This window comes from Hypanus sabinus, chromosome 8 (genome assembly GCF_030144855.1).
Source record: "Hypanus sabinus isolate sHypSab1 chromosome 8, sHypSab1.hap1, whole genome shotgun sequence".
Taxonomy (NCBI): Eukaryota; Metazoa; Chordata; class Chondrichthyes; order Myliobatiformes; family Dasyatidae; genus Hypanus; species Hypanus sabinus.
The window spans coordinates 90,725,630-90,750,461 of NC_082713.1; the positions used below are offsets into that span (position 1 = coordinate 90,725,630).

Genomic DNA, 24,832 nt, shown 5'->3' on the forward strand with positions numbered 1-24,832 from the left:
TGTAAGCCATCTTAACCACAGAGTCAACCTCTGTAGCAGCCTTGAGTGTCCTATGGGCTCAGGCCCCAAGGTCCCTCTGATCCTCCACACTGCCAAGAGTCTTACCATTAATACTACAGTATATTCTGCCACCATATTTGACCTACCAAAATGAACCAACTCTCACGTATCTGGGTTGAACTCCATCTGCCACTTCTCAGCCCAGTTTTGCATCCTGTCGATGTCCCACTGTAATGTCTGACAGCCCCCAACCTTTGTATCATCAGCAAATTTACTAACCCCTCCCTCCACTTCCTCATCCAGGTCATTTATAAAAATCATGAAGAGAAGGGGTCCCAGAACAGATCCCTGAGGCACACCACTGGTGACCGAACAACACTTTCAAATTTGGTAATATGGCCTGCTGTTTTCCTGCCAACAGGTGCACATAGAAATCACTTACATCATTACAGAATTAACACTATTAATATTTTATATTGCCATGTGGGGTTTGTGGCCTGCATGTTTGTGATTTAGTACTTCAACAGCAGAGAGAGGAGAGAGGCAGAGACTGGAGGTTTGGCAACTGAATACGAAGCAGTTGATTTTCCTGTCAAGTTGTATTTCTCCACTACAAACTACAGCGATAACTAAGCAGTGTGATTGGTGCTTTTGCCAATAAAATTGTTTCAACTTGCAAGATTGCCTGTTAGTTTTAATTGCCTAATAATCTCTTGAGTTTTGCCTCAAGGGGAAGATTTCAGTCATAGAATAGAAGAGGTTTCTTGTGGGTGATGGGTCAATGAACCCACCAATACTACCTCACAATTTTTGTTTTTACTGCTTAACTTTTTATATACTGTATATTTTATGCATTATACAGGGCCGTTGCTGCAAAACAACAAATTTCAACACATCCTGATGAGGATTCAGATTTCTTTGTAATGTAGATGGAGGGGAAAGGAGAGTCAAAAATGGTTGGACTGATGGGAACATCCCTTTCATCCGAGTTTGAAATTGCGCTGTAAGAGCGATGACTTGGATCCTGTAACTTGAGCTCTAATGGAATTGTGTGTTGTATCTTTTTTGCATGTCTTCAATACACTTATCTTTCTTTGACATCACTTTAAAGTAGTTTCAGATCACCTTGGCTATTGTACTGACAGATGCCCACGTTTGTTGAAAGTCAAGTGTTGCCCAGATGAGCTACAGTAGCTTCTCAGAGCTTTACACCACTGAAACACGCACTTTGACCCTTCATGTCAATGCCGATTTTTTTTGCCCATCTACACTAATCTTAATTGCCAAATAACTGTATAACAATTACAGCACGGAAACAGGTCATCTCGGCCCTTCTAGTCCGTGCCAAACGCTTACTCTCACCTAATCCCGCTGACCCGCACTATATAACCATATAACAATTACAGCATGGGAACAGGCCATCTCCGCCCTTCTAGTCTGATAAGATCTATACCCTTCTATTCCTTACCTATTCAAGTGCCTCTCAAGTGCCTATTCAACTTCTCTTGAAAGTAGTGAGTTTATCTGATTCCATCACTTCCTCAGGTAGAACACTCTAGATATCAGTCACTCTCTGCTTAAAGAAGAACGCCCCTAAAATCCATTAAAACTCCTTAAGCTTATGCCCTCTTGTTTTTGATACCTCTACAATGGGGGAAAAAAATTCTATTTACCTGATGGATGCCTTACATGTTGAGACTCTTTGACCTGAGCTCACAAAAATCCAACTTTACACAAATTCATCTATACATTTTTAAAGCATTTTTCTAGCTAGCAATTATGATTCACAGTAGAACATTACAGCACAGAAACAGGCCTTTTGGCCCTTCTTGGCCAAGAGGGGCCAAAAGGCCTGTTTCTGTGCTGTAATGTTCTATGGTTCTAATACTACCCATTATTAAACAAATGGAATAGAGACTGTATCCAGTTATTAATAATACTGTGAATCATAATTGCTAGCTAGAAAAATGCTTTAAAATATTGACTATTCGTTTCCATGGATGCTGCCTGACCTGCTGAGTTCCTCCAGCGTGTTGCTTTGACCCCAGCATCTGCAGTGTATTTTGTGTTTTGGATAGGATAGCTTGCTTCTGCATTACAAACACTATTCAGTATTATATTTACTTGGGGTAGAAACCGACATTGAAGATTGGGGAATCATTTTTGAAGGAATTACAAAGATTTGAAACAACTTTTGAATTATTTAAAAAATTGAGAATGTGTATGGAAACTTTAAAAAATTGAAGACATCAGAATTTACTGAGCACTGGGAAATTCCTAACTCCTCCTGGTACCTGGGACCCTAAGTCTAATGTGCAAATGGTATTGAATAACAAGGTGCCAGCTGTTTCTTTTTAATTATCAAAAGTTTCTTCTACACCACCAACTTAAGCTAACAGAATTCAAGTAGAGGTGAAATAACTATCTACTTCATGCTTAAGTTTAATTCTTATTGAATCATACATGAATATCCATGAATACAGCCAGATGAAACAGCGTTACTCCAGGGTCAAGGTCCTAAACACAGTTCCAACAGTCATACACATTACAAGGCACACACAGTACATAAGATAGCAGACAGCAGTAAAATACAGTCTCACAGAAAAAATAGCCCGTCCCTGAATCCATGAATGTTCCCACAGTCAAACACAATATAACTTGACCTCTGCTGACAGAACAGTGGGGGGACAGCAGGAGATGGCGACACCTCCTCCAGCACTCTAGTGAAGTGCCCAACTCTGATGCCCACCCCACCCCCGAGCAGCTGCAAACAGGCGAACTAGGTTTGCAGCTTAGTCCTTGCTACAGCCACCCCCCCCCCCCCCCCCACCACAGTTGGCTCCCACTATTCACCAATAAGCCAATGAATTGGACTTGCTGCATTCCATACCACCAATGTCAGACAGGGTCTTGCGATCACAAGAGAAGTGATCACTTATGATTATGATCACTTGCTGTTAGACTGCACGCCTCCTCTATGCAATGAAGCCTCCCTATTGCAGGCAGCAGCCCGATCCGCACCAAGTCCAGCTTCTTCAGTTTCTCAACCAACGAGCAACTTGCTGATGGGTAGACCTATGGTACTTTAAGTTCTTAATGTCTTCAAGTTCTTGCAATAGTAAAAAAATTTAAAAAGATAATCGTAGCTTTGGTTAACCCTATAGAAGCCACCACATCTGAGCACGCGCCATCTTACCAGAAGCAGCAATATGAAACTGCAGAAGGTGGAATATGAAAATTTACTGATTTACCAGGAGGGAGTGTAAACCAAGAACAAAGGCAAAAAAAAAGCTTTCTTGGGAGATTCTTTCACAACTTGTAGCATCAAATCTATTAGAGGAATCTTGACAGGCTGCATGTGGAGTAGAAATTTCCCCTCGCTTAAAAGTAAAGGGTGATCACTTGAAGAAAGGAACAGGCAGTTTTTCCCCTCTCAGAAGGTCAAGAGTGTGTACCTAGCTCCTCTTTATAGGGTGATAGAAACAGATTTGTTGAGTATTTTTAAGACAGAGGTAGATAAAATGCTAATAAGCAAGGAGGTGGAAGAACACTGGGGGAAAGGGTAATGCAGAGTTGAAGTTATAATCAGCCAGCCATAAAATTTTGAACATAAAGCACAGGCCAAATTCCCACTCCTGCTCCTTCGTGCATATGCCTGCACATATGCAGCTGCTCTAAAATTATTTTCAGTATCACCAAGTCAGTTAGTTGTTAGCCATTAACTGCTAGGTCAGTGCAGCAAGTGTTTTAAGAATTGTTTAGTACCCAACGTGACTTAGGAAGAGAAAATGCACTTTGTCATTAGATGATCAAGATGGTGGTGTCCACCCATAAGGGCCCTCACCATCCAGACATGTCTCTTCTCATTACTACCATCAGGGAGGAGGTACAAGAGCCTGAACACCCACACTCATCACTTTAGGAACAGCTTCTTCCCCTCTGCCAACAGATTTCTGAATGGTCCATGAACACAACTCTATTCATCCTTTTTTCAGCATCTTTTTAATATAACTAATAGGCTTTTATGTCTTTGCACTAAACTACTGCTCAAATACAACAAATTTCATGACACACAAATCAATGATAATAAACCTGATTCTGAAGAACTTTTGCACAAGTAGCCAAAAATGGGGCAAAATGCCAAATTTGATTATGTTGAAAATTACTTAGACTATCAAAGCACTTTAAGTGCATAAGGAAATGTAAAGTAACTAGGAGAAAAACATCAGATGTATTCACCTCCACTTGCATCTTTCACCGTTAAGACTGATACAAAATCACACCGGCAAAATTGCATTGCGTCAACATAACGACCATTCATACTAGACTAGCATGCAATGTAGCACACTTTACACAGATCAGAATAACAGATTAATTTTATCCATGCTTATCTGTCCATAATATTACAAATTTTCAGAGCTTTTCTCTAACCAATCCTTTTTGTCATAATTAAAAACAGATCTTCTCCATTTCATGCAAAAGATAAATAAACTTTTTTCCCTCCTTTGGGTCAGAACTGGATTCTAGGCATTAAATGGAATGCAGTAAGCTCCTTGAAAGCAGATAAATATTTGTAGCAGCTGAAAATCAAGGCAATGGGCAAGAGCAAAGGAGTTTTGGCTTATTATTATCTCATGTATCAAGATACTCTTTATATGATGGGACTGCCAGAATTAAAAGTGAACTAAATTGAGAATTATATCTAATAAATTACCTTTTTGGTAATAGTTGGATTGTCTGCACAAATCAGATTAGATGACCAGGTAGAAAAATAAGCTATGACAAATATTCAATAACATGTCTTGCATAAACCCAGTGGTCCATTGTTGCCCAGTCGCTAGTTATTATTAAAGCCGACTGGGTATTTAAGTGAGAAGCTTCCAGAGATAGACTGCCTTTATTTCTTCTCAGTGACAAGGTATACTGGGCGGTATGGTTTCTTAATAAGATCAGTGTGTGATGAAATTGGCCTTCAGGCTTCTTGCTTTGCAAGGGCTTCAGCTTCCTAAAAAAGAACAATGACATTATTAAGCATCAAATTCATTGGAAATTATTTAGCACATCTATTCTATGTGACACATAAAATTATAAATCAATCAATTGCTCAGTTGCCAACACCATGGAATATCACTATAGAATGTAGAACAAGAGGAATAGTCCATTTGGTTCTTCAAGCCTGCTTTTCCATTCAGTATAATTGTGAGTGAATCTAAACCTCAGTACCGTATCTCCATTCTCTCCCTAAACTCCATCATCCTCTTAGTATATAGAATTGACATCTTAAATATATTCAATGGCTTGTCCTCTACAACCTTCTGTGATGGAGAATTCCAGCTTCACTACCCACCGAATTAAGAAATTTCTCACCAACGCTGCCCTAAATGTCTTACCAAACATCCTGAACCATTATTCAGCATTCATCATGGCCTAGTTACAAGATCATGAACAAAATATGGGACCACCAGTCAAATCCTAGCAGTGAAATTATACTCACTTTAGTGACAAAAAGCTCCCTCTCAACACAGTGGTTGGAACCTGGAATGTGTTGCTTGAGGAATGGTGGCTGCAAATACACTTACAGTATTGAAAGCACTTCAATCACCTGGGCACAGACGGTTACAGAAGTAATGCAGGTAAATTGGATTAGTAAGGCAGGTATAATTATAGGCATGGTTAATGGGCCTGTTTCTGAGCTATACCACTCTATGAATCCAGTGTTCTTCAACAGGATGCTGTGAAGATATTAACTGCAGTTCCAAATACAAGCACTGGGAAATTGGACATGGGGGTACTGCTGTTCAACAACAAGTTCAGAGTAAATCTATTATTAATATACACAACATTACAGAACATGAGATGAAGAGCCCTTGAAACTGAGTCCATAAGTTGTGGTACCAGTTCAGTGATGGGGCATCTGAAGATGAGTGAATTTAATAGTCCACATGCTTTGTCAAGGGCAGATCGTGCCTTACGAGTCTGATTGAATTTTTTGAGGATGTGACTAAACACATTGATGAGGGTAGAGCTGTAGATGTAGTGTATATGGATTTTAGCAAGACATTTGATAAGGTACCCCATGCAAGACTTATTGAGAAGGTAAGGAGGCATGGGATCCAAGGGGACATTGCTTTGTGGATCCAGAATTGGCTTGCCCATAGAAGGCAAAGAGTGGTTGTAGACAGGTCATATTCTGCATGGAGGCCAGTGACCTCAGGGTGGTGTGCCTCAGGGATCTATTCTGGGACTGCTTCTCTTTGTGATTTTTATTAATGACCTGGATGAGGAAGTGGAGGGAAGGGTTAGTAAATTTGCTGATGACGCAAAGGTTGGAGGTGTTGTGGATAGTGTGGAGGACTGTCAGAGGTTACAGCGGGACATTGATAGGATGCAAAACTGGGCTGAGAAGTGGCAGATGGAGTTCAACCCAGATATGTGTGAGGTGGTTCATTTTGATAGGTCAAATATGATGGCAGAAGATAGTATTAATGGCAAGATTCTTGGCAGTGTGGGGGATCAGAGGGATCTTGGGGCCCGAGTCAATAGGACTCTCAAAACTGCTACACAGGCTGACTATGTGGTTAAGAAGGCATATGGTGTATGGACTTTCATCAATCATGGAAATGAATTTAGGAGCCAAGAGGTAATGTTGCAGCTGTATAGGACCCTGGTCAGACCCCACTTGGAGTACTGTGCTCAGTTCTGGTCACCTCACTACAGGAAGGATGTGGAAACCATAGAAAGGGTGCAGAGGAGATTTACAAGGAAGTTGCCTGGATTGGGGAGCATGCCTTATGAGAATAGGTTGAGTGAACGTGGCCTTTTCTCCTTGGAGCGACAGAAGATGAGAAGTGACCTTATGAGAGATGATGAGAGGCATTAATCGTGTGGATAGTCAGAGGCTTTTTCCCAGGGCTGAAATGGTTGTCACAAGAGGGCCCAGGTTTAAGGTACAGAGGAGATGTCGGGGGTAAGTTTCTTTACGTAGAGAGTGGCGAGTGCGTGGAATGGGCTGCCAGTGACGGTGGTGGAGGCAGATACGATAGGGTCTTTTAAGAGACTTTCGGATAGGTACATGGAGCTTAGAAAAATAGAGGGCTATGGGTAACCCTAGTAATTTCTAAGGTAGAGACACAGAAGATAGAACCATAGAACACTACAGCACAGTACAGGCCCTTCAGCCCTCCATGTTGTGCCGACACATATAATCCTTTTAAAAAAAAGTACTAAACCCACACTACCCCATAACCATTTTTCTTTCATCCATGTGCCTGTCCAAGAGGCTCTTAAATACCCCTAATGTTTTAGTCTCCACCACCATCCCTGGCAAGTCATTCCAGGCACTCACAACCCTCTGTGTAAAAAATTTACCCCTGATGTTTCCCCTAAACTTCCCTCCCTTAATTTTGTACCTATGCCCTCTGGTGTTTGCTATTGGTGCCCTGGGAAACAGGTACTGACTATACACCCTATCTATGCCTCTTATAATCTTGTAGACCTCTATCAAGTCCTCTCTCGTTCTTCTACGCTCCAAAGAGAAAAGTCCCAGCTCTGCTAACCTTGCTTCATATGACTTGTTCTGCAAACCAGGCAACATCCTGGTAAATCTCTTCTGCACCCCTCCATAGCTTCCACATCCGTTTGGCAAAACTTTGTGGGCTGAAGGGCCTGTATTGTGCTGTAGGTTTTCTATGTTTCTCTGTTCTGAGAGCCTGATGGTTGAGGGGCAATTCTGTCCTTAAACCTGGTGGGGTGACTTCTGAGGATCCTGTACCTTCTTCCTGATGGCAGCAGTGAGAAGTGAGTATGACCTGGGATGTGGGTCCCTGTTAATGGATGTTGCTTTCCTACAACAACACTCCATGCAGATGTGCTCAAAGGTGAGGAAGGCTTTACCATGATGGACTGGCTCATATCCATTACATTTTGTGGGATTTTCCATACAAGGGCATTGGTGTTTCCATCCCAGGCTGTAATGCAGCCAGTCAATACAGTGTCTACTAAACATCTATAGAAGTTTGTCAAAGTTTTAGATGACATGCAGAATGTTCACAAACTCCTAAGGAAGTAGAGGCACTGCCATATTTTCTTTATAATTACCCTTCTGTGCTGGGCCCAAGACAGGTCCTCTGAAATTATAACACCAAGGAATTTAAAGTTGGTGACCCTCTCCACCTCTGATCCCTCGATGCAGACTGACTTATGGGCCTTCCTGTTTTCTCCTCCTGAAGTTACTAATCAGGTCCTTGATCCTGCTGACACTGACTAAGAGGTTGTTGTTGTGGCACCACTCAAGCTAGATTTTCAATCTCCCTCCTGTATGCAATTGAATTACAATGTTTCTCCTCTGCCTGATGAATATGTGGCAACTCCAGCTGAATTATGGCCTCACCCTCATGGACAAAGTACTTCTGTGACTGGGTGGGGTGTAGGACCGGGAATTTCTGGTCTTAATGATTTTAGGCCACACTTGGGCTAGAATGAACCACTCCACTCACACTTTTCATCTCCATTCCCCACCAACTGCCTGCACCCTCCCTCAGCTTTCACTGTTCTGGAACTCTAAACAAACCGTCGCCACCGACTCACTAGGCAACGATGCCTCAGATATCAGATTCTGAGGCTCTGCTCCCAATAGCTGACAGCTTCTTCAGCATATATCTCAACAGTCAAGCTTGCTTCATGTCATATCCAGTGAAGGAGAACAAAATAATAATAGTTACTCCTGCTCCAATGCAGCACAAAAAACAATAAATACAAAAACATGAATTCACTCCTGTGCCTAGTAACACATTGTGGACATACAACCAATCACTGTACAGTATATAAGGTTACTGACAGAAAATGATAAAGTAGTAGTAGTTGGGAGTGTGGAGAGGTGGGTTAGTGGGTGTAAGTGTTGCTTGGGAAAAGTATCTTTTTGAGCCTTGTGGTCCTGGTGTGGATGCTACATAGCCTTCACCCTGATGGAGTGGGACAAACCGTCCACGAGCAGGGTAGCTGAGATCCTTCATAAAGTTACTGGCCCATTCCCGGCACCTTTCTGTATACGTGTCCTCATTGCTGGATAGGCTGGTGCCAGTGATGCACTGGGCAGTTTAGACTGCCGGTTGTAGAGCCTTCCTGTCCGCTTCAGTGCAATTTCCATACCATGCAGTGATGCAGATTGTTCGGATGCTCTCTGTTGCACATCTGCATAGTGACGGGAATATGGATGTGCAAAGTCCAGCTCTCTTCAGCCTCCTCAGAAAGCAGAGATGTTGGTGAGCTTTCCCAATTGTGTAAGATGTTTTCTGGGACTACGAGGGGCTGTGTGAGATGCCCACTCTTCTGCACACTGGTTGGCTGTGTCCTGGGATTGATACTATTGTGTTTCCTGTATTTACTGTGATTGTAGGAAAATGAATTTCAGGACTGTACATGGTGTGATATATGTAGTTTGATAATAAATATGATTAATATGATTGGAATATGATTAATGGTGGCTGATTTGAAGCATGTGGGGACAGCAGCCTAGATAAGTGGAATATTGAAGATATCAGTGAGCTGCTTTTGCACACTTCCTGAGTACTTGGCCTGGGATGTTGCCTTAGGAGGTTGGCTCTTTGCAGAGTACATCTCAGCTCTGCTGCTATTTCACACAGTGATGGCTCACTGGGGTGGGGTTACCTGATTACTGTTGCTTTCTATAAAAGGTTGTTTGGAACATCAGGGAGGAAGGCATCACTGATCTAGTTGACAATGTTCTTCCTTGATGCCCCACTGCATGCACCGGGGATCGCCATCAGTCAGGTGTTGTGGGTAGCCCACTTAACACCCAAGATGAGGTTTCTCCAGGCTGCTTCGAGGGCTGTCCTGTCACCAAACTGAAGGCAGCATCCTAGGCTTTTAGTAAGGAGTGCTCCTCTACGTTCAGCTTGGGCTTCTATTTGGGCCATGAGATGGCTGTTCTTAAGGCACCATGTCATCTACATGCTTACTAATGAAACCAGTGACAGATGAAGCGTATTCCTGAAGGTTGGTATCTTCTCCATTTGTGGTGGCCTTCTTGAACATCTGCCAGTTAGTCCATTTGAAACAGTCCTGAAGCAGAGAGATTGCCTCATTGGGCCATATAGTGATGGTCATTTTCAGCAGCAGTTGATATTCTGGGATTAACATTATGCAGAGATGGTCAGAAAGTCCAAGATGGCGGTGTGGTATGTCTTTGTAAGTACCACATCTGTTTATATAAATATGGTCAAGTCTGTTTGTTCCCCTAGTAACCATAGTGATATGTTGGTGGAATTTGGGGAAAATGTCCTGCAGGTGAACATGATTGAAGTCTCCTGCATTTATGAAGAGACCATCCAGATGCTTGTTTTGTACAGCTGATGATACTGTAAAGCTCTGCCAGTGAGACCATGAATGTAAGTCTCACATGTTCAGCCAACTCATTCATGCTAGCTAAGGTGCCTATCAAAGCTAGTATTCCTTCCAAGCCTTCCATGTCAATGTGGCTGTCCAAGTGTCCTATTGCATCTGCCTCGACAACATCCTCAGGCAGCTCGTTCCATATACTCTCCACTCTTTGTGTGGAGGAGCTTTCCCTCTCAGGTCTCTCTTTAATTTTTGCATCTCATTCCTTACACTCATGTAAGGAATTTGTACTTCAGGGAGCACGAAGCGCAGAAACAAATATCAATGTGATGATTGCACGCTCTAGTATCAATTGTTTGGTGACAATAAAGTATCCAATGTCCTTTAATTTTTCATTCTTCTTCCCTGTTCATCCTATCTATACCCCTCAGGTAGTACCTCAGTCCAAGAAACTCTAATAAATAAAGTCTTGCCTGCTCACCGTCTCCCTAGTACTAAAACATGTCCTGACAATATTCCTGTCAATCTTCTTCACACTCTTCTAGCTTAATAATGACTTTCCTCAACCAGGTGACCAAAACTGTACACTACACTCCAGGTGTGGCTTCAGCAACATCTTGTTGAAATAAATATAAACAATATAAACACTTTAAGGTAATTCATAATTTCAATTAATTTAAAACAAAAACAAATCTCTATTCAAATACTAAAAATGGTTAGTAACTCCATTTAAATGCATAGGGATATGCAAGGTCAGGAATACAAACTAGAACCAGAGAGGAAACATATCCACTCGATGTGGCTTCGCACTGGGTTCAGAATCCACTGGCAGATCAGGAGCATTATGATCTGAGTTGAAATTATTCCAAAGCTCCGTGCTGCACAGGTGTCAGGACAATGGTGACCCATGCAATACTGGTGACTCCTGACCTCACAATCTAACTTGTCCGGGATGTTTCTGATCACATCCATGATATCTTGAAGTGGGAAGGAGAACAGCCACTGGTCATGGTACAATCTCGGGATTACTGCCTGGGCCACGTGACAGTGAGTATAGGAATAGAATGAGGTGGAGGATAAATACGTGGCTGAGGGATTGGAGCAGGGGCAGGGATTCAGATTCCTGGATCACTAGGAACTCTTCCGGGATAGGTGTGACCTGTACAAAAAGGACGGATTGTGCTTGAATCTAAGGGGGACTAATATCCTGGCGAGGAGGTTTGCAAAGGCTATTGAGGAAAGTTAAAACTAGAATTGCTGGGGGGGTGTGGTGAACTACATATAACTGTCTGGACACGCCCCCTGCTGACTGCTCCTGTGGCTCCTCCCACCGACCCCTGTATAAAGACAATTGAAGTCTGAGCCCGGCCTCTCTGTCTCCAGGATGCAGTATGGTGGTCAACCACTGCTTGTTCCTTCTTCCAGTCAATAAAAGCCGATATCTCGCCTTTACATCTCAGAGAGAGTTATTGAAGGTGCATCAGGGGGTGGGAACTAAACTGAAGTGATGGAGGAAAGGAAAGTTGGAGACAGTGCCAAAGGGTGGATAGGCAGGTGATAGAGAAGGGACGCGCTCAGTCCGATGGTTTAAGATATGTCTATTTTAATGCGAGGACTATTATGAATAAAACAGATGAGCTTAGAGCATGGATCAGCACTTGGAGTGATGATGTTGTGGCCATTACAGAGACTTGGATGGTGCAGGGGCAGGAATGGTTACTTCAAGTGCCAGGCTTCAGATGTTTCAAAAGCAACAAGGAGGGAGGCAAAAGAGGTGGGGGCGTGGCACTGCTGATCGAAAATAGTGTCACAACTGCAGAAAAGGTGGACGTCATGGAGGGATTGTCTACGGAGTCTCTGTGGGTGGAAGTTAGGAACAAGAAAATCTCTACTGGGTGTTTTTTTTAATGGGCCCCCCAGTAGTAACAGGGACATTGAGGAGCAGATAGGGAGACAGATTCTGGAAAGGAGTAATAATATGAGATGTTGTGGTGGGAGATTTTAATTTCCCAAATATTATTGGCACCTCCCTAGAGTGATGGACTTAGATGGGGTGGAGTTTGTTAGGTGTGTTCAGGAAGGTTTCTTGACACAATATGTGGATAAGCCTACAAAAGGAGAGGCTGTACTTGAACTGGTATTGGGAAATGAACCTGGTCAAGTGTCAGGTCTCTCAGTGGGAGAGCAACTTGGAGATAGTGATAACAATTCTATCTCCTTTACCATAGCTTTGGAAAGGGATAGGAACAGACAAGTTAGGGAAATGTTTGATTGAAGTAAGTGGAAATATGAAGCTATCAGGCAAGAACTTGGAAGCATAAATTGGAAACAAATGTTCTCAAGGAAACGTACAGAAGAAATGTGGCAAGTATTCAGGGGATATTTGCATGGGGTTCTGCATAGATATGTTCCAAAGAGACAGGAATAGGATAGTCGGGTACTGGCACCATGGTGTACAAAGGATGTTGTAAATTTAGTCAAGAAGAAGACTTTACGAAATGTTAAAAAAAAAAGTAGGGAATGGTAGAGATCTGGAAGATTATAAGGCTGGCAGGAAGGAGCTTAAGAAAGAAATTAGGAGAGCCAGAAGGGGCCATGAGTAGGCCTTGGTGGACAGGATTAAGGAAAACCCCAAGACTTTCTACAAGTATGTGAAGAGCAGGAGGAAAAACATGAAAGAATAGGACGAATCAGGTGTGACAGTGGAAAAATGTGCATGGAAACGGAGGAGAAGGCAGAGGTACTTAATGAATACTTTACTTCAGTATTCACTATGGAAAAGGATCTTGGCGATTGTAGGGATGACTTGCAGTGGACTGAAAAGCTGAGCATGTAGATATTAAGGAAGTGGATGTGCTGGAGCTTTTAGAAAGCAACAAGTTGGATAAGTCACCAGGATCGGACAGGATGTACCCCAGGCTACTGTGGGAAGCGAGGGAGGAGATTACTGAGCCTCTGGCGATGAACTTTGCATCATCAATGAGGACGGGAGAGGTTCTGGAGGATTGGAGGGTTGCGGATGTTGTTCACTTATTCAAAAAAGGGAGTTCGGATAGCCCAGGAAATTATAGACCAGTGAGTCTTACTTCAGTGGTTGGTAAGTTGATGGAGAAGATCCTGAGAGGCAGGATTTATGACCATTTAGAGAGGCATATATGATTAGGAATAGTCAGCATGACTTTGTCAAAGGCAGGTCATGGCTTACGAGCCTGATTGAATTTTTTGAGGATGTGACTAAACACATTGATGAGGGTAGCGCCGTAGATGTAGTGTTTATGGATTTTAGCAAGACAATTGATAAGGTACCTCACACAAGGCTTATTGAGAACGTAAGGAGGTATGGGATCCAAGGGGACATTGCTTTGTGAATCCAGAATTGACTTGCCCACAGAAGGCAAAAAGTGGTTGTAGACAGGTCATATTCTACATAGAGGCCGGTGACCAGTGGTGTGGCTCAGGGATCTGTTCTGGGACCCCTATTCTTTGTGATTTTTATTAATGACCTGGATGAGGAAGTGGAGGGAAGGGTTAGTAAATTTGCTGATGACACAAAGGTTGGTGGTATTGTGGATAGTGTGGAGGGCTGTCAGAGGTTACAGTGCGACATTGATAGGATATAAAACTGGGCTGAGAAGTGTCAAATGGAATTCAACCTAGATATGTGTGAGGTGGTTCATTTTGATAGGTCAAATATGATGGCAGAATATAGTATTAATGGCAAGACTCTTGGCAGTGTGCAGGATCAGAGGGATGTTGGGGTCCAAGTCCATAGGACACTCAAAGCTGTTATGCAGGTTGGCTCTGTGGTTAAGAAGGCATACGGTGCATTAGTCTTCATCAATCATGGGATTGAGTTTAAGAGCCGAGAGGTAATGTTGTAGCTATACAGGACCCTGGTCAGACCCCACTTGGAGTACTGTGCTTAATTCTGGTTGCCTCACTACGGGAAGGACGTGGAAACCATAGAAAGAGTGCAGAGGAGATTTACAAGGATGTTGCCTGGATTGGGGAGCATGCCTTGTCAGACTAGGTTGAGTGAACTCGACTTTTTCTCCTTGGAGTGACGGAGTATGAACGGTGACCTTATAGAGGTGTACAAGATAATGAGAGGCATTGATCGTATGGATAGTCAGAGACTTTTTCCCAGAGCTGAAATGGCTGGCCCAAATGGGCATAGTTTTAAGGTGCTGGATAGTAAGTACAGCGGAGATGTCAGAAGTAAGTTTTGTTACTCAGAAAGTGGTGGGTCTGTGGAATGGGCTGCCAGTGGTGGTGGTAGAGGCTGAAACATTAGGATCTTTCAAGAGACTCCCAGATAGATAAATGGAATTTCGAAAAATAGAGGGTGATGGGTAAGCCTATGTAGTTCTAAGGTAAGGATATGTGCGGCACAGCTTTATGGGCCAAAGGGCCTGTATTGTGCTGTAGGTTTTGTATGTTTCTGTGTTGCTAAGTTGCTACAAATTCAACAACTAACAGATCAGTGGTTGCTCTGAACATCCCTCCACTTCTCTTCACTGTCCTCAAGGATGAAAGGTTAATAAACCGAACATTAGCTCTTTCTCTCTCTTCCGTGTTCTGTTCATATTTATGATACAAGCACTGCTAGCAATGTTGCCATTTCCTGCAGAACCACAGAAAGTGCCAGAATTCTTGATTAGCCAGGGCATCAAAGGGTATGGGGAGAAGGCAGGGGAGTGGGGATGACTGGAAGAACTGGATCAGCCCATGGTTGGGTGGCAGAGCAGACTCAATGGGCTGAATGGCCTACTTCTGCTCCTATATCTTATGGTCTTAATTCCAATGGGGAAGGGGCTCCAGCTTTATATCCAGTCACAATGAGACTGGTGATGTATTCCCAACGGTAGACATTGGGGTAGTATTGGTGGTGGTTTTCCCCAGTCCTGCCATTCTTATCTCTCGTGGTGATGGACTTCTTGTCCTCAGTTATTATCCCTGTAATTTCTGATGAAGGAACTCTGTTCTGAAACATTGACTCTTTTGCTTCCCAAGAAGCAGCCTGATGTGCTGAGAATCTGGAGCATTTTCTGTTTTTTTTTTCTGTATTTCCAATTAGCAATTTTTGTTTATTATCATTTATTTAAAGTATCCCTATCAGGCAAATGTCAGGATGTGCCATCCACCAAGCTCCAAGACAGCCTCTATCCTGCTGTTAAAAGAGTACTGAATGATTCCCTAGTATGATAAAATGCACTCATGATCTCACCATCTACCCTGTTGTGACCTTACATCTTATTGTCTATCTGGACCACACTCTCTATAGCTGTAACACTTTATTCTGCATTCTGTTACTGTTTTATCTTGTACTACCTCAATGCTCTATTGTAATGAACTGATTTGATTCAACAGTATGGAAGAGAAGCTTTTCACTGTATCTCAGTACAAGTGACAATAATAGACCGCCCTGTCAATTAACAACTTCTCTTTCCGTTCTTTGACCAGTTTCTATTCCATGCTGCCATTGACTCTCTAATTCAATTTAAAACTCTTGGCTAGATCAAAAATCGATCTATTTTTATTACACATCTGCAAACAATCACCATTTTGTATAAAGTCTGAAGGAAGACACATAAAATTGTGAGTACTCGTCATTGTGTTAATGTGGATATTGGCAAGGTACCAAATAAAGGTTGCAAGGAATTTAAAATTTGGTCACTTTGGTGATGGCACATTAAATCGATTCCTACTGAACATGTTGTTAACAAGTAGTGGAATCCACAGCTATGCACATTGGCTGGTGGAAATGCAGTATTTCTGTATGATGGCCATACTAAACACTCAGTGTACAACCTGAGAAAATGCCACACCACCAGTGTCTGACAGTCAAAACAGTAATTTTGTCACAATAGCATATTAAACCACTGCCCCAAAGCAACCAATGCTCTGACCTTTCAATAGCAGGCATTATTTCTATGTGAAAATAATGGAATATTCATTAGTTCATTGTCAAGATTATTCAGCATTAATTGGAAATTTCATAGATTTACTAAAATTGCCTCATTTACAATCCAGAGATTTTTCTTAAATGTATAAATTCATTTTCCAATTAAAGTTAGCACAGTTGGCAACACAAAATAAATTCTAGGTGATTAACTGTCTGTCACCATGGCAATACCTCAGAGAGCAATATAGTCACATGTCATTGTCTCAGAATGGAATCTACACATTTTAATTCTCCTTATGAAAATAAAACACTGGGATGGATTTTCTTGTTTGGCAGTGTTCTAGCAAATGATTTTCCATGCCTTAGGTGAATTTGACTCATTTAATTTGAGCATTAAACCCATTTTAACAAGCTGGTTAACTGGATCAGTGTTCTTCCCTCAACTCACTGGAATTATATCACATGAACACTTCCCAGTCCAGCTGCTGGGTGCTGTAAACTTGTAAAATTGTTAGCTTATTGACACCAGATGATCGAACAGCTGAAATGAAATTTTGAGAAAGAAAGGCTGTCTCTGCCTGTAACTGAACATCCTGCTGTGATTCCAAACCTGAGATAGAACAGAGTTCAAGAAGCAGATTAAAATGTGCAGTGCTGATCAGGTTGTACATATAACCCTGTTTGACTGAATCTACTCTTTTTTTCCCATCTTAAGCCTTTGACTACATCAAGCCCTACAATCATCCAGGAACTCTGCTTTTCCAGGTCCCTTTACCCCAATATTGCTTACAGAACTACTTTAACACCACATTCTGGAAATCTCTCTATAAATTCTTTGTCATTAACCAAGCTCTGACTTGCTTCTCTTGGTCATGTGGCTCCTAACCCTGCTGTAATGTGCTCTTACCTCACTGTTACATTGAAGGCACAATGTCATTGCATGTTATTATTTCAAAGTAAAACTGTCAGAGCAATCACCGCCAGCTTGCATCACATCTAAAATCATCCTATGCATGAATTTTAAATATTGTTATTGCACCTGACTCAACCACCTTATATATGTTACATATACATTCCACCCTCTGCTTGAGAAAACCCTCCCTTTTCCAGTGTGGATTCACCTTAATATGCCATCATGATTTTATACTAGGTCACCTCAGTCTCCAAAGAATAAAGTCCTAGGCCTCTGAACCTGTCCTCGAACTCAAACTCGAGTCCTAGCAGCATCCTCATATCTTCTTTGCACTCTTTTCAGTTTAATAGTGTCCTTCCTATAACAAGGTGACCGAAACACTACACAATACTCAAAGGGTGGTTTCACCAACATCTTGTACAACTGCAAAATAACCTGGTCTATTTCCGACACCTCCCTCCCCTTTCTTGATCTTTCTGTCTCCATCTCTGGAGATGGCTTATCTACTGATATCTACTATAAGCCTACAGACTTTCACAGCTATCTGGACTATTCCTCTTCCCACCCTGTCTCTTGCAAAAATGCTATCCTCATCTCACAATTCCTCCATCTCAGCTCTCAGGATGAGGCTTTTAACTCCAGTACGAAGGAGATGTCTTCCTTTTTTAAACAAAGGGGCTTCCCTTCTTCCACTATCAACTCTGCTCTCAAACGCATCTCTCCCATTTCCCGCGCATCTGACCTCAACCCATCGCCCGCCACCCCGCTCGGGATAGGGTTCCCCTTGTCCTCACCTACCACCCCACCAGCCTCCGGATCCAACGTATAATTCTCCGTAACTTCCGCCACCTCCAACAGGATCCCACTACCAAGCACATCTTTTCCTCCCCACTCTTTCTGCTTTCCACACGACTCCCTTGTCCATTCTTCCCCCCATCCCTTCCCATCAGTCTTCCTCCTGGCACTTATCCTTGCAAGGGAAACAAGTGCTACACCTGCCCTTACACTTCCTTACTCACCACCATTCAGGGTCCCAGACAGTCCTTCCAGGTGAGGCGACACTTCACCTGTGAGTCGGTTGGTGTGGTATACTGCATCTGGTGCTCCCGGTGTAGCCTTCTATATATTGGTGAGACCCGGTGCAGACTGGGAGACCATTTCGCTGAACACATACGCATTGTCCGCCAGAGAAAGCAGGATCTCCCAGTGGCCACACATTTTAATTCCACATCCCATTCCCATTCTGATATGTCTATCCATGGCCTCCTCTATTGTCAAGATGAAGCCACACTCAGGTTGGAGGAACAACACCTTATATACTGGCTGGGTAGCCTCCAACCTGATGGCATGAACATTGACTTCTCTAACTTCCGTTAATGCCCCTCCCCTTCTTACCCCATCCCTGACATATTTAGAATTTTTTTTCTCTCTCTGCTCATCACTCTGCCTGTTCTCCATCTCCCTCTGGTGCTCCCCTCCCCCTTTCTTTCGCCCTAGACCTCCCGTCCCATGATCCTTTCCCTTCTCCAGCTCTGTATCCCTTTTGCCAATCACCTTTCCAGCTCTCAGCTTCACCCCACCCCCTTTGGTCTTCTCCTATAATTTTGCATTTTCCCCTCCACCTCCTACTTTCAAAACTCCTTACTATTTTTCCTTTCAGTTAGTCCTGACGAAGGGTCTCGGCCCGAAACGTCGACAGAGCTTCTCCCTATAGATGCTGCCTGGCCTGCTTTGTTCCACTAGCATTTTGTGTGTGTTGCTTAAATTTCCAGCATCTGCAGATTTCCTCGTGTTTGCAAAATAACATTCCAGCTTCCATACTCAATGTCCTGACTGGTGAAGACCAGTATGTCAAGCATCTTCACTATCCTGTAAAATCACTTTCAGAGAACTATGTACTTCTCTTCCACAACAGTCCCAAGGATTTACCATTCACTATTCAAGTCCTATTCTGGTTCAATTAATTCTCAATTACATTTTGCCACAATACTGGAGAAGGAATATTCATGTGTTTGTACACAAATATCACAAATCAGAATCACTGCCCTGATACAGGGCTATAATCCAAATCATCAACAATTCCTTTCCTCCCACTGTTCTTACAGCAGATTGCTTGTTGCTGGTAAATTCTATAATTGCTCTACCAGAGTCCAATTACTTTTTCCACATTAGAAAAAAATAAACAGAATTTATTGTGTTTTAAGAAATAAAGCAAGTTTTCAATCCAACCTTTGATCCAGGTGGAGCTGTCAAACCCAGGAATGCATATACAGCATTATTCTCCCTGGCATCGAAAAATGCTTCAAAGTTCTGGAAAGAGAGGAGGTTTAGAGGTAAGACGGAAGCTGATCATTCAGCTATACAGCATATATACCAGCTCTTCAGAAAGATTCATCCCACTTACCTAACCTTTGCCCTCAGACATCCAAATTTTTTTACTATCCAATTGTCCGATTCACTTTCAAACAATTCAGACCAGTACACTTCATTTCTAAAAGATGACTATGGTTACAAACTTTCCTCCTTTACCCTACTGCCTCTAATACCAAGAAATTCCATCTTCTCAGATACTTAAACCTACTTCAACTGAAAAGTTTTTCATTTATCTTTATGAAACATCCATAACCAGCCACTTACCTCACCCACACTATAACCAGCTTCACTGTTTTACCCGAACTGCAGTGCATTCCACCAGCATCCAGAGTGTAGGTCACCATGAACCACAGTCCACACTCTAAACTGGGCAGAAATTTCATCATCCTCCACCAGTCACACTGCCACCATGGCCCCTGGGTCCAACTGAGCCCGGTCAGTGTTTCAGTGCCTCCTGGATCCGGCTGAGCCCGGTCAGTGCTTCAGTTCCCACTGGATCCGGCTGAGCCCGGTCAGTGTTTCAGTGCCTCCTGGGTCCAGCTGAGCCCGGTCAGTGTTTCAGTTCCCCCTGGATATGGCTGAGACCGGTCAGTATTTCAGTTCCCCCTGGGTCCAGCTGAGCCCGGTCAGTGTTTCAGTTCCCCTGGATCCGGCTGAGCCCGGTCAGTGTTTCAGTCCCCCCTGTAGACAGCTGAGCCCAGATAGTGGTTCAGTACCACCTGTGTCCGGCGGAGCCCGGTCAGTGTTTCAGTTCCCCCTGGATCCGGCTGAGCCCAGTCAGTGTTTCATTGCCCCCTGGGTCCGGCTGAGCCCGGTCAATGTTTCAGTCCCCCCTGTGGACGGCTGAGCCCAGATAGTGTTTCATTCCCCCCTGGGTACGGCGGAGCCCGGTCAGTGTTTCAGTTCCCCCTGGGTCCGGCTGAGCCCGGTCAGTGTTTCAGTGCCCCCTAGATCCGGCTGAGCCCGGTCAGTGCTTCAGTCCCCCCTGGATCAGGCTGGGCCCGGTCAGTGCTGCAGTACCCCCTGGATCCGGCTGAGCCCGGTCAGTGTTTCAGTCCCCCCTGGGTCCGGCTGGGCCCGGTCAGTGCTGCATTCCCCCCTGGATCCGGCTGAGCCCGGTCAGTGTTTCAGACCCCTGTGGTTCCGGCTGAGCCCAGTCAGTGTTTCATTGCCCCCTGGGTCCGGCTGAGCCCGGTCAATATTTCAGTCCCCCCTGTAGACCGCTGAGCCCAGATAGTGCTTCAGTCCCCCCTGGATCCGGCTGGGCCCAGTCAGTGCTGCAGTCCCCCCTGGGTCCGGCTGAGCCCGGTCAGTGTTTCAGACCCCCCTGGGTCTGGCTGCGCCTGGTCAGTGTTTCAGTCCCCCCTGGGTCCAGCTGAGCCCGGACAGTGTTTCAGACCCCTGTGGGTCCGGCTGAGCCCGGTCAGTGTTTCTGTCCCCCTGCGTCCGGCTGAGCACGGTCTGTATTTCAAACCCCTGTGGGTCCGGCTCAGCCCGGTCAGTGTTTCTGACCCGTGTGGGTCCCCCTGAGCCCGGTCAGTGATTCAGTGCCCCCTGGGTCCGGCTGAGCACTGTCATTGTTTCAGTCCCCCCTGATTCCGGATGAGCACGGTCAGTGTTTCAGACCCACCTGGGTCCAGCTGAGCCCAGTCAGTGTTTCAGACCCCTGTGGTTCCGGCTGAGCCCGGTCAGTGTTTCAGACCCCTGTGGTTCCGGCTGAGCCCGTTCAGTGTTTCAGACCCCCCTCGATCCTGCTGAGCCTGATCAGTGTTTCAGTCCCCCCTGGGTCCAGCTGAGCCAGCTCAGTGTTTCTGTCCCCCCTGCGTCCGGCTGAGCCCGGTCAGTGTTTCAGTGCCCCCTGATTCCGGATGAGCCCGGTCAGTGTTTCAGTCCCCCCTGGGTCCGGCTGAGCCCGTTAAGTGTTTCAGACCCCCCTGGATCCTGCTGAGCCTGATCAGTGTTTCAGTCCCCCCTGGGTCCAGCTGAGCCAGCTCAGTGTTTCTGTCCCCCCTGCGTCCGGCTGAGCCCGGTCAGTGTTTCAGTGCCCCGTGGGTCCGGCTGAGCACGGTCAGTGTTTCAGTGCCCCATGTATCCGGCTGAGCACGGTCAGTGTTTCAGTTCCCCCTGATTCCGGATGAGCCCGGTCAGTGTTTCAGTCCCCCCTGCGTCCGGCTGAGCCCGGTCAGTGTTTCAGTCCCCCCTGGGTCCGGCTGAGCCAGGTCAGTGTTTCAGTCCCCCCTGGGTCCGGCTGAGCCCGGTCAGTGTTTCAGTTCCCCCTGGGTCCAGCTGAGCCCGGTCAGTGTTTCAGTCCCCCCTGTAGACGGCTGAGCCCAGATAGTGTTTCAGTCCCCCGTGTCCGGCGGAGCCCGGTCAGTGTTTCAGTTCCCCCTGGGTCCGGCTGAGCCCGGTCAGTGTTTCAGTGCCTCCTGAATCCGGCCTAGCCCGGTCAGTGTTTCAGTCCCCCCTGGGTCCGGCTGAGCCCGGTCAGTGTTTCAGTGCCTCCTGGATCCGGCTGAGCCCGGTCAGTGTTTCAGACCCCTCTGGGTCCAGCTGAGCCCGGTCAGTGTTTCTGTTCCCCCTGGATACGGCTGAGCCCGGTCAGTATTTCAGTTCCCCCTGGGTCCAGCTGAGCCCGGTCAGTGTTTCAGTTCCCCCTGGATCCGGCTGAGCCCGGTCAGTGTTTCATTGCCCCCTGGGTCCGGCTGAGCCCGGTCAATATTTCAGTCCCCCCTGTAGACGGCTGAGCCCAGATAGTGCTTCAGTCCCCCCTGGATCCGGCTGGGCCCAGTCAGTGCTGCAGTCCCCCCTGGGTCCGGCTGACCCGGTCAGTGTTTCAGACCCCCCTGGATCTGGCTGCGCCTGGTCAGTGTTTCAGTCCCCCCTGGGTCCAGCTGAGCCCGGACAGTGTTTCAGACCCCTGTGGGTCTGGCTGAGCCCGGTCAGTGTTTCTGTCCCCCTGCGTCCGGCTGAGCCCGGTCTGTATTTCAAACCCCTGTGGGTCCGGCTCAGCCCGGTCAGTGTTTCTGACCCGTGTGGGTCCCCCTGAGCCCGGTCAGTGATTCAGTGCCCCCTGGGTCCGGCTGAGCACGGTCAGTGTTTCAGTGCCCCCTGTATCCGGCTGAGCACGGTCAGTGTTTCAGTTCCCCCTGATTCCGGATGAGCCCGGTCAGTGTTTCACTCCCCCCTGGGTCCAGCTGAGCCCGGTCAGTGTTTCAGTGCCTCCTGGATCCGGCTGAGCCCGGTCAGAGTTTCAGTCCCCCCTGGGTCCGGCTGAACCCGGTCTGTGTTTCAGTGCCTCCTGGATCCGGTTGAGCCCGGTCAGTGCTTCAGTCCCCCCTGGATCTGGCTGGGCCCGGTCAGTGCTGCATTCCCACCTGGATCCGGCTGAGCCCGGTCAGTGTTTCAGATCCCTGTGGTTCCGGCTGAGCCCGGTCAGTGTTTCAGACCCCTGTGGTTCCGGCTGAGCCAATTCATTGTTTCAGACCCCTCCTGGATCCGGCTGAGCCCGGTCAGTGTTTCACTCCCCCCTGTGTTCGGCTGAGCCCGGTCAGTGTTTCAGTCCCCCCTGGGTCCAGCTGAGCCCGGTCAGTGTTTCAGTCCCCCCTGGGTCCGGCTGAGCCCGGTCAGTGTTTCAGACCCCCCTGGGTCTGTCTGCGCCCGGTCAGTGTTCCAGTCCCCCCTGGGTCCGGCTGAGCCAGGTCAGTGTTTCAGTACCCCCTGGGTCCAGCTGAGCCCGGTCAGTGTTTCAGTACCCCCTGGGTCCGGCTGAGCCCGGTCAGTGTTTCAGACCCCTGTGGTTCCGGCTGAGCCCGGTCAGTGTTTCATTGCCCCCTGGGTCTGGCTGAGCCCGGTCAATATTTCAGTCCCCCCTGTAGACGGCTGAGCCCAGATAGTGCTTCAGTCCCCCCTGGATCCGGCTGGGCCCAGTCAGTAATGCAGTCCCCCCTGGGTCCGGCTGAGCCCGGTCAGTGTTTCAGACCCCCCTGGGTCTGGCTGCGCCTGGTCAGTGTTTCAGTCCCCACTGGGTCCAGCTGAGCACGGACAGTGTTTCAGACCCCTGTGGGTCCGGCTCAGCCCGGTCAGTGTTTCTGACCCGTGTGGGTCCCCCTGAGCCCGGTCAGTGATTCAGTGCCCCCTGGGTCCGGCTGAGCACGGTCAGTGTTTCAGTGCCCCCTATATCCGTCTGAGCACGGTCAGTGTTTCAGTTCCCCCTGATTCCGGATGAGCCCGGTCAGTGTTTCAGTCCCCCCTGGGTCCGGCTGAGCCCGGTCAGTGTTTCAGTCCCCTGTGGATACGGCTGAGCCCGGTCAGTGTTTCCGATCCTCTTGGGTCCGGCTGAGCCCGGTCAGTGTTTCAGTGCCTCCTGGATCCAGCTGAGCCCGGTCAGTGCTTCAGTCCCCCCTAGAATCCGGATGGGCCCGGTTAGTGCTGCATTCCCCCCATGGATCCGGCTGAGCACGGTCAGTGTTTCAGTGCCTCCTGGATCCGGCTGAGCCCAGTCAGTGTTTCAGACCCCTCTGGGTCCAGCTGAGCCGGGTCAGTGTTTCAGTTCCCCCTGGATCCGGCTGAGCCCGGTCAGTATTTCAGTTCCCCCTGGGTCCGGCTGAGCCCGGTCAGTATTTCATTGCCCCCTGGGTCCGGCTGAGCACGGTCAGTGTTTCAGTTCCCCCTGATTCCGGATGAGCCCGGTCAGTGTTTCAGTCCCCCCGGGTCCGGCTGAGCCCGGTCAGTGTTTCAGACCTCTGTGGGTCCGTCTGAACCGTATCAGTGTTTCCGTCCCCCCTGGATCTGGCTGAGCCCGGTCAGTGTTTCAGTCCCTCCTGGATCCGGCTGAGCCCGGACAGTGTTTCAGTCCCCTGTGGATACGGCTGAGCCCGGTCAGTGTTTCCGATCCTCTTGGGTCCGGCTGAGCCCGGTCAGTGTTTCAGTCCCCCCTGGGTCCGGCTGAGCCCGGTCAGTGTTTCAGACCCCCTGGGTCCAGCTGAGCCCGGTCAGTGTTTCAGACCCCCTGGGTCCGGCTGACCCCGGTCAGTGTTTCAGTGCCTCCTGGGTCCGGCTGAGCCCGGTCAGTGCTTCAGTCCCCCCTGGATCCGGATGGGCCCGGTCAGTGCTGCATTCCCCCCTGGATCCAGCTGAGCCCGGTCAGTGCTTCAGTCCCCCCTGGATCCGGATGGGCCCGGTCATTGCTGCATTCCCCCCTGGATCCGGCTGAGCCCGGTCAGTGTTTCAGACCCCCCTGGGTCTGGCTGCGCCTGGTCAGTGTTTCAGTCCCCCCTGGGTCCAGC

The 24,832-nt window shown here is 46.7% G+C and overlaps 1 protein-coding gene across 1 annotated transcript in view; it reads right to left on the bottom strand.

Annotated features, from left to right (window-relative positions):
- Positions 1-4,358: 4,358 nt before the first annotated feature.
- sh3bgrl (SH3 domain binding glutamate-rich protein like) overlaps positions 4,359-24,832 on the bottom strand; it is a 149,335-nt gene continuing 128,861 nt past the window's right edge. Inside the window, exons 3-4 of the mRNA XM_059977477.1 lie at positions 19,404-19,484; positions 4,359-5,005 (exon numbers count right to left, since the gene is read on the bottom strand). Coding sequence (XP_059833460.1) covers positions 4,973-5,005; positions 19,404-19,484 — 114 coding nt within the window. The 3' untranslated portion in view covers positions 4,359-4,972. The remainder of the gene's footprint in view (positions 5,006-19,403; positions 19,485-24,832) is intronic.